At 50.1% G+C, this 10,040-nt stretch overlaps 1 protein-coding gene across 1 annotated transcript; it reads right to left on the bottom strand.

Moving 5' to 3' along the window:
* Nucleotides 1–758: 758 nt before the first annotated feature.
* Nucleotides 759–7,103, bottom strand: VAX1 (ventral anterior homeobox 1). Its single transcript, XM_074231891.1, has 3 exons — nt 5,464–7,103; nt 3,691–3,878; nt 759–1,426 (listed from the first exon to the last, which is right to left on the bottom strand). The coding sequence occupies exons 1-3, from the start codon at nt 5,699–5,701 to the stop codon at nt 869–871; spliced, it is 984 nt and encodes a 327-aa protein (XP_074087992.1). The 5' UTR covers nt 5,702–7,103; the 3' UTR covers nt 759–868.
* Between the last annotated feature and the right edge of the window lie 2,937 nt (nt 7,104–10,040).

Genomic DNA, 10,040 nt, shown 5'->3' with positions numbered 1-10,040 from the left:
TTAAAAGGTTTTACCTTCCAGACTAAGAATTATTATTATTATTATTTTAAAAAAAAGTTAAGTTGCATCTAGTCTTGGAAAATAGTTAGGATTTATTTTTAATTGCTTAGCGATAATCCACTCTTATTATTCTCCCTATCATTAGTATCACTATCATCATCATCATCATCATCATCATCATTAGTAGTATTGTGAAGGTCGTGGTTAGAGGATGACTTTCAGCAACTTTCTTGCCTGTCCGATTCACAGATTCCCTAAAATGGAGGGGAGCGGAAGGAATGGGGAGAATGCGATTCTTTCTTGTTCTGTGGGAAACTTGGGCAGGATCCCTGGCTTTCTCGAGAAATCTATAAGGCCTAGTGACCGCTGAGCGTTCTGAAATGCCCTTGCTGTATGGCTCACTAAGACAGGGGGAGTTTCCTATTCCTTATTTGCGGGACTCTAGGAAATCCTGTAAATCTTCCCTCCTAGGCTGGCGGCTGCGGGGTCGGCGGGAGGCTCCAGGCTTCTCCCCACTATTCCTACCAACAGTGCTGCTCCTTTGGATTCAGATGGCTCCTTTCCCTCAGGTTCTGGGTGGAGGGATGGGGAAAGGGAGTAGGGTGTGTTTCCCAGATCTTTGGATCTCTCCTGCATTCAGCTAGAAGGTGGGGGAGGAAGAGGAAAGGAGAAAGTAAATGGAAGCAAGAAAACAAATTAGAAGGGTAAAATTAAATTTTTAAGAAACGGTGAAGCAAAGAGAGAAAGGACGTGTCTGGAGACCGCGTGGGGGGAAGGGAACTGCCCAGGGAGGGAGGCTTGGGTGTGTGATTCCATAAATATAAGCACAATAGATACTATAAATATAAATACAGGGAAATACTTAAAATCAGTCCAGTGCTTTTTTCTCCGCCCCGTCTTTATTGTTGGTCCGGGAATAGGGCTCAAAGGCGGAAGAACTCAGGTATCTGGCGGAGAGTTCTTGCAAATTCCCGGCCAAAGAGCCAGCCATTGTCAAGGGGTTGGAGGAGAGGCGACTGGCCACCGAGCCCAGGAGCGAGGGCACTGGCAGGCTGAAGAGACTGTGGCCGGCGGCCGGGGCGGGATGCAGTCCTGAGGCCGAGGCGGGCCCCGCCGCGCTACTCACGGCCGGGGGGTGCGGAGAGGAGCCGCCCGCGGGGCCCGAGGCCGAGCTGGAGCCGGAGGCCGAGCCGCCGCTGCCGCCCAGGGCCGGGATGCTGGGGCCTCGCAGGGCCGAGCCCAGGGCGCCCGTGGCGCAGGGGGGCAGGAGGCCCGGCAGGCCCGGCGGGGAGAGCAGGCGGCCCTGCTCCAGGAGCCGCAGCACGCTGCAAGTGGCGGCCGTCTCGGACACCACGGAGCGCAGCTCCGAGTCCTTGCCTTGGTCTTTCTTCTGCTTGGTGCGCCGGTTCTGGAACCACACCTTCACCTGTGGAGGCCGACAGACAGGGGAGAGGGAGAGAGACTGTTAGAGGACGCGCCCCACGCTCGGCGAGGACCCTGGACCTCAGAAACCACCAAGTCTCCATCCCTCTGTCTCCCCCCAGGGCCCGAAGCTAGTGTACCGAAATCCAGCGGAGGACACAACTCGACCAAGTTCAAACTCATCAGTCTCCTGGCTGAACTTCCGGGTGGGCCACTTGAAGCCCAACCAGAGCCAGATCGTGAAACGTCTCAAAAGCATAATAGCAACACCACCAGGGACTGCACTGACAAATCCCTCCACTCGATTCTCCTTCCTTAATTTCTTAGAGGCAAAGATTGAAACAGTTGGGGCAGGAGATCCCAAGCATGCCCCTCGCCCTACTCCATCTCCCTCACCAGGGGCTTTACCCCCTTTCTTCCTAGAGGCTGGGGATGGAGACAAAAAAGGACCTTTAGAAGCATATCGAGGTAAGGGTGATAGTCTTAAAATAGAGACAAACAGGGACAAGGAATTTCACGATTTCTGGAGGAATATTGATGGACTTTGAGAATCGTATTTGGGGGATGGTGGATGAGATGAGGCAGTTGCCCTGAATTTTAGGAAGATTTCTTAGGACCAATGTGAATCTCAGATTTACACACACACACACACACACACACACACACACACACACACACACACACACAACTCGATCAGGGCCCCGAACCAAAGTAGAGGATTCCAAGTGTTTGTGATGAATAGAAAGGGAGGTGTTAAAGAATACAGTAATGGGAACTTTGAACTCTGTCTTGTTACCTCCCCCCATTCCCATTAACTTTTTGAATCGGAAGTTAGAAAAAATTGGCTGGAACTTGTCTCCTAAACCCAAGGCCTTTGGGGAGTCACAGGGCTTTTCCTATCCTGCCATCATTTTGTTTTTCTTTCCAGCTCCAGGTTAGCAGTAATTCTGTTTATGATCCCTGTCCCTGAATTGGTAGTTTCAAAGAAGTGTTTTTGATCTGTCTTGATTTTACTTTGCTTGCTTCTTTCGGGGTGGGGTAAGGAGGGTAGGATAGGGGTTCAGAAGAGGCTCTAGAAAAAGAATGCTAAATCAGAACTCTTCTAAGAGTCACCTGTTTTTCTCCCTATTTCCTTTTCTGGAATCAAATCTTGGGTCTTGTCTTTTCATCGGAGGAAATACTAAAATCCCGTTTCAGCTTCTGAGCTATTTGGAATCTAGTGTGGAGAAGTTCCAGAAGGAAAGAAAACCCTTGAGTCTCCTTTATAGATTAGAGACCAAGCCTGAAAACAGTCCCAGGAGTTTCAGTCTTGTTATCCCTACCATGACACAGAAGAAAGAGAATTGGGAGGCTAAAGAGTTCTTGTCTCCAAATGTGATCTCACTTTATACACAGCACATATACAAAGAGAAGGCTCCCCAAAACAAAAAGGACTCCAGGTTGGAGCTCACTCTCCCAAATCTTGGCCATACTGAATCACAACGAACAGGGGTAAAGGAAAAGAAAGCAGGGCAAGGCTGAAGGAAGGTTCCTAAGTGGTTAGACCAAGAAAGCTTGGATAGAAGACATAAAAATAACCTTTTAACTCTCTCTCACTGAAAAGAAAATCTCTGCCCACTTCACACCCTAAGCTTCCTATGGGAAGGTGAAGTTTCAGGGAACCAACATTATTTGACAAGACTGTATTAGGGCCAGGGACAAAAGTAAAATGGGAGGGGAATGACCTCTCCCCAGGGAGAAATTTAGCAACTCTAACTCCCTCCTCTTCCTTCTTTTATAATCACTCACAGATCCAGACAGGGTTATAGAACTTCTGTCCAATAATTCTGGCAGAAATATTGTGCTTAGGACCCCAAGAAAGAAAGCATCTGAGGCTTGGAGATCTAAGCATGTTTTCCTGGAGATAAGAGCCAAATTGGGACCCCCAGAAGCAGGATGTATAAGAGACTAATAAACTGTGTGTGTGTTGGAAGGGGTGATGCAGTTTGGATGTGTCTGTTGTACCAAACTAAAGGGCAGAAGATGCAAAAACTGGAGCTTCCCTGTATTTAAGGCTCAGATGTATAGGTAGAAAAGAGCTGCCTTCTCCCAATGGCCCTAACCCCCCACCCCCACCATAACACATTTTTCCTTTCCCGGGGCATTCTAGGCCTACAACCCAGGCTGGGGAATGGGGGTGGGCCCTCAAGGTGGGGACTGAGAGGAGATGGTTAAGAATTAGGCGCCAGCGAGGAGCCGCTGAGCAGACAGGGGCCACTAGGCTGGTACCTGGGTCTCGGAGAGGTTGAGCTGCCTGGCCAGCTCGGTTCGCTCCCGCCCCACAACATACTGGCACCGCTGGAACTCCATCTCTAGCCGATATAGCTGTTCAGCGGTGAATGACGTGCGGGTCCGCTTTGGCCGGTCCAGATCCAGGCCTTTGGGAAGGATGATCTCTCGGATGGAGCCCTTGGCATCTAAGAAGGGGGCCACGGGGGGAAAAGATCAGTAGTCAGTACCCATTCAGTCTACAATCCCTTTTCTCTCGCTGCCTTCTCTAACCAACTTTCCAAGCCAGGAGCTTCAGAGACTACGCCGGTGGCCCTAGCTTACAGGCGATCGGGAAGGAGGGTTAGTTCAATAGCAAGGTGTCCCTAACCCAAAGCTGAACTCAAATGTTTGGGTCTCTAACTCCACTTAACTGGGCTTGTCTGCTCCTGGGCCAGGGGAGGGGAGAGGGAAGGAGAAGGTAGTTGGGGAGAGGCAACGGTGGTTCAGCTTGCTTAGGACAAATCCCTTTGAATAAACAGTGGGGCCGGAGGACCAAATGCTAAAGCAATCAAGGCGAACAGTCCCTTCTATTCCGGGCGCCCTAAGGCTAGAGAAGCAAAGCCGCGTACCTTCCAAAGGCACAATCTCCGCCTCAGAAGAGGCCTCACCAGTTCAGGGACCACTGGAAACAGTAGCCCGGCGCGAATTTAGGGCCCTCCGACCCCTGCCAGGATTGATCTTCTGCCCCTTCCCCCATCCCCACAAGCATTCACAGCCCACCCAGAAACGCACCCGAGCCCAGAAGCCCACTTCCCCAGCGCTGAGCCAGCCCGTGACCCCGCCCCGAGGAATGACTGTTTACCAGGCCGTAATCGGGGTTCGTTTCCTCTTAGACTAGGGGTCTCCTCCTTTGAGTGCAGAAGACACACCAAGGGGAATCGCCCGGGTTAACGGAGCCGGGCCGCAGCTTCCCCAAAGTGTGGGTCAGCAGACTCGGGGCAGTGGCGCTCTCGGAGCAGAGAGTCCTCCTTTTCGGATCCTTACCTCCCCCCCCAGATTCCCCACCAAGCCTCCAGGTTGCCCAAAGCCAGGCCCGTTAGTCAGACAGAACTAACTTTCCGCTTCTCCATTCAAACGCAGTTTGGCTTTTCTTTCTTTCCCTTTTGCTCTCCCCCCCCCCCCCCAAATCTCCGAAGACTGGAAGGCAGGAGCGGATGGTTTCATTTCTGCCTCCCTCGACCCATTTTTTTCAAAGGCGATTGCCATCAAAGCCCGGGGTCGGCGGCCTCCTCCTCCACCTTCTCTCCGGCTGCATGCTGCAGTGCTCCGGTTTCCCCCGAAGATCCTCTCCGCCCCCAACCCGCCTCTCCCCCCACCCTCGGGTCGGGTTCTGGGCGAGGCCCCAGCACACCAAGTTCCTGAAGGCTAGGAAAGGAGGCGGATGGCCTGGCCCAAAAGGCCGGCGGCTCGATCGGGAGAAAGGCGGCGGGTGGGGCCCAGGGCCAGCAACTTTCTGCCGAAGTCCGAGCTGATCCACGACCTCAGATCCCCACCCCCAACCTCCACGCTCCCACGTACACACAGACACAGACACAGACACAGACACCCGCACCCCTTGGCCAAGCGGGCAGGATGCGGAGAGAGAAGGCGCCCGCATGAGACCGGCAGCCCGGGGAGAAGGGGACCGGAGGTTCCAATAAAGGCTAGGAGACAGGGACGACCCTGTCCTCCCGAATGGCCCCTCCAAAGATGACCCAAGCCCCACACGCTTTCTGCTTTTTGATTCCCTACCTCGAACCAGGATCCTTCTGCAATAGTCCGGGTCGGCAGAATTCGATTTACTCTTATTACAGTCTTCTGAGGCGGCAGACGGGGAGAAAGTGCCCGGAGGTTCCTTCAGAAAAGAAGTGGAAATATTCCCTTCGCCCCCCTTGCTCTCTTTCCCCTCCTTATGTCCATTCTTCGAGACCCGATTTGTCTCAGCGTCCGAGTGGCATCTAACGTCCATTTTGTCTGGTTTCCCAAACATGTAAAATGCAAAAAAAAATGGGGGGTTGGGGATAAGAATACCCCAATATACGCACGCACCCACAAAATACACCCCTCAGAAAGCTCGAGGGGGAGAAGAGAAGAAGGGGGGGGAAGCTACCACCGGCGAAACGAGATTGGCGATGGCACAAGCCTCTGGTGGTCAGCACAGTGGGGTCTGCAATACCCTCCTGGAGATGCAGGTTGTAGTGTTGTGGTTCCCAGCGGAGTTGCGATTCAGCCTCATCAGTCCCAGCCTTCTAATAGGACTGTCCAGCTTCCCCCAGCCCAGCGATCAGATAGCGAACAGTGCAACTCTGCAATGATTTCTTGCCTGCCTTATTACTGAGACATAGAGATGTTGGACACCCGGAGGGACGCACACTCGCTGTTTCAATTGATTACGGGTAATTTCACAGCCTCCACGTTTCGGTTACCTCATGAATACACTAAATTGTTTGGATAATATATCAGATCGTAATGGATGGTTTCTGTGCTTGTCCCCAATCAAGTAGAGTTTAGCCAGTGAATAAACTGAAATGATTGGTCTTGCTTTCAGGAAACACACAATCAAAGACCTAGACTTCCAGCAAAACTTTTGACAAGATTCATCCTGAATTGTAAGCACCATTAGCAGCCATGATTAACTTCCAGTTTGCCTTTGACCCTCCAGATTATAAATTGGCTAAAGGGCTTTCTCGAAACACGCCAGCTATAGCTGAATAAAGCTACTTTAAAAAAAATAAAACAATAACCACGACACCCTCCTAACTCCTTTCCCCCTCCCCCTCACGCATCCTTTAGCAGGAAGAAGAAATCCCTCGGGAGAAAAGGAAATCAGAAAAAGAGAAAGTTTTGCTCAAGAGGCTCTTCCCCTCACAGTGAGAGCTGAGAACTCTAACGTTAACACACCTCCAAGCTGACAGCCATCTTAAACTTCCAGCTCTTCTCTTTTTTAATGCCAGTGGATTTTTTTAGAAATTATTTTTCTGCCCCTCCAACAGCCCTGAGGCTGCCCATTGACCCGCCAGCTTTCTATTCAGATATAGTCGAGAGAGAGAGAGAGAGAGAGAGAGAGAGAGAGAGAGAGAGAGAGAGAGAGAGCCCGTGAAAATCTAAACTGCATGATCTCCTTAAAAAAAAAAGTTTTCCCCTAGCTATTTCATTGTCTCTGCTACAATATCTTTGAGAAAAGCAACAGCCAGTAATCCAATAAGACCATTGATTAGGCTACAATGATTCAATTCAAGCACATGGCCTTGTGCAAAGAGCATGCTCCAGCCCTTCTTGTCACCTTGCCGGGGCAGAAGCCCTCTTCATGCTGCTCTCCTTATTCATTCCTTTATGGGAAATGTAGAGCGAAAGGAGTGAAAGATGGCAATTATCTAATTGGACTATTAACAAACAATCCTCTGAGTGCGGCAGTCTGGCCGTGGTTCTCGGGCGGGGGGGGTGGGGGGGGAAGGGTCCCTGTTCCCCTGCCCTCATTCACAAAGAGTTTAGGGGCCGTGTTGGAAAGGGGGAAAGGGAAAAGGGGGCTGGGGGGGCGGAATAGGTGGGAGGTTTTGCTGAGAATTTTTCCACACAATTCCAAGAATGGGGGTGGGTGGGCGGGGAGGGGGGTTGAAGGGGCGGACTGGAACTGAGGAGGAGGGGAAAGTTGGTGTGTGGTGAGTGCGTGTCGGAGACTGAAGGAGGAGATCCGCTTTCTTAGCAGCCCTGAAATGTGTTCTGACTAGGCAAGAGAGGAGTTGCACGCTCCAGTTATATTATTACGCCCTGCCCCACCCCCACTCCCTCCGCGGCTTTCCCCACTCCCCCTTTCCCCCAGCCCCCCCTCCCGTCTGGTAACCGACGGCCCTCTTCACTTCAGGTCGACAATAGTCTTCAGAATGGTCTCCCAGACTGGACCACCAAGGGGGGTGGGGTGGGAAGCGTCGAAACCGACCCTGAGTTGGGGCTCCTTATCACCCTCTTTTCCGTGTCCTCTCCTCCCCCCTCCCACTCTCACCCCTATTCTCGGGTCTCCCGGAAAAGCTTCACATTTTTGCAACACGGAACCTAAACGTCTTTCTGAGCTCTCTCTGGACGATTTGGACTCACTTAACTGGGGGAGTGAAATTGTAAGGTTTGAAGCGAGTGGGGATGGGGGGGCGATGGCAAGGCGGGAACAGGAGATGGAGAGCTGAGGAGCTCTTCGACTTGGCCATGTGGTTTTATGCTCCCCAAGATTACGTGACATTTCATAAACATGCGACTCATCAGCTCCGTTACGCCTTAAACGCATCCTTTGACTAAGATGAGTTGTGGAGTTGCTGGGGGGGGGGGGGGGGGCGAGGAGCTTGCAAGGCGATGGGAGCGTTGGGTTGTGTGTGTGTGTGTGTGTGTGTGTGTGTGTGTGTGTGTGTGTGTGCACATATGTTGCTCTGGATCACTACCTTCATAGGACTACTTAGGCCTGAAAAGCACTTTATTCCAACTAAATACGAACCTCAAACAGCACCCCCAATCTTCTTACCGAGTACTGAACAGATTGAGAAATGAATTGAGTGGAAGTCAGAAAAACAAACTCGTCATTTAAAGCATTATTTTAATACATTGTTACTATCATCCCTTTTCTTTTGACAACCCAATCTCCCTTCACCCCCAACAGAGAGACAGACAGAGAGACAGAGAGACAGAGAGTCAGAGAGACAGAGAGACAGAGACAGGAGAGAGACACACAGCCAGAGAGAAGAGAGGGGAGAGAAAGAAAAAGGAGGGAGGGAGGGAGACAGAGAGAGAGAAGAGAAATTGAGAGAGAGAGCAAAGCAGAATATCTCTCTTCCTCTAAAGCCCCAACAGACATTTAAAAAAATCCTTTTTTTAGCAGACTAAAGAACAAGACTAAGGCTGGTCTATATGATTGATAAATTTCCCCCATTGCTAGTATATGCTTTTTGATTAGGACAACTTTGATTTTTCTGAGAGATTCAAAGAGATTTCTGTTGTTGTACCCCTCCCCGAGTCTCAAGCCAACTTTCAGAGTTATATTTTCACAGGCCCTTCTATCCACTTGAAGTTTCTGCTTATTGGAACTTCGTATCTTGAGATTTGGAGTCATCTTTGGAATGATTCTCCTCACTTAGACCCCCCCCCCCCCACAGCTCCAGCTCTCTACAAAATCTCAGTATGACGGGTACTGGCTGGATTTGAGATATTATATACCTCTCTCTCTCTCTCTCTCTCTCTCTCTCTCTCTCTCTCTCTCTCTCTCTCTCTCTCTCTCTCTCTCTCTCTCTCCCCCCCCCCCCCTTGCTCTCCCTCCCTCCCTCTCTCCTCTCTCTCCACAGTAGTAAGTAGCTGAGTGTGTTTTCTGAGGATGGCAGAAGGATGTCAGTCTCTGGCTGAAGTTGGCTCCTGGACTATCCGGTAATGTGAAAGGGATGACTGCTGGAATCATATCAACATATGACTTTGTCCTTCCTCTTCGTTCTTTCAGATTCCTGGTCACTGAGCTGATCTCTCTAAGTCTCTTGACCTCTAATAGCTCCCAGACTAAGTTCTGGGTCCTCAGTCCAACACAGAAGGTAATAACTGAAATCCCCATGGCATTCAGAAACTGCCTCCTGGTGGCCGTCAGGGGTGCAGAATCTTCAGACCCCAGGGAGGGAGAGGTAAGAGAGAAAAAGGCTAAGCCATCCATCAGCCCCACAAAGGAGACTCATTGAGACTCGCCAAGCTGCTGGGAATTCAGACTCCTGCAAGGCCATGAACTCACTTTTCTGGATTTAGAAGTCCTGGTACACAGTGATGGGGCAATGAAGGATGGATTTTTAAGAAACCATTATCAAGCTACCACCAAACCTTTCATAACACCTACCTCTCTAGCCTCTAGAGAACCCCCAATCCTAAAGAACAGAATTTAAAAGAAAAAGATTGGGTAGTCCTCTGTTCCCCCTTCCTACCCCAGTATATTGTTCATTCACTTGGGCAGGCAATCAGGTTGAAGTAGCTGTGTTGGCTTTCATGCTGTAGCTTCCCAAAAAAAAGCAAAATGGATTTTGCTGTCCCTCCAGAGAAGAGAGGGAAAGATATTTCCGATAAGATCCTATGGGTTTCCTGAATGGTGATCTGAAATTGAAGAATGGTCTTTCTTCTCTCTTCCAAGTCTGATTATGTAGTGCAACTAATAATAGTAGTAATATACAATTTTACTTTGCAAACTACTTCACTATTTAACACCCTAATTTATGTTCATGAAAACTTTGTAGCAATACAAGTATTATTACTCCCTTTTTATAGTTAGGAAAACAGTTTAGAGAGTTTAAATGATTTCTCATCATTGCCCCTGAAAGGTT

Source organism: Macrotis lagotis, chromosome 4 (genome assembly GCF_037893015.1).
Source record: "Macrotis lagotis isolate mMagLag1 chromosome 4, bilby.v1.9.chrom.fasta, whole genome shotgun sequence".
Classification (NCBI taxonomy): Eukaryota; Metazoa; Chordata; class Mammalia; order Peramelemorphia; family Peramelidae; genus Macrotis; species Macrotis lagotis.
The sequence above is the reverse complement of the archived record's forward strand: the minus strand, read 5'-3'. Positions and strand labels throughout refer to the sequence as shown.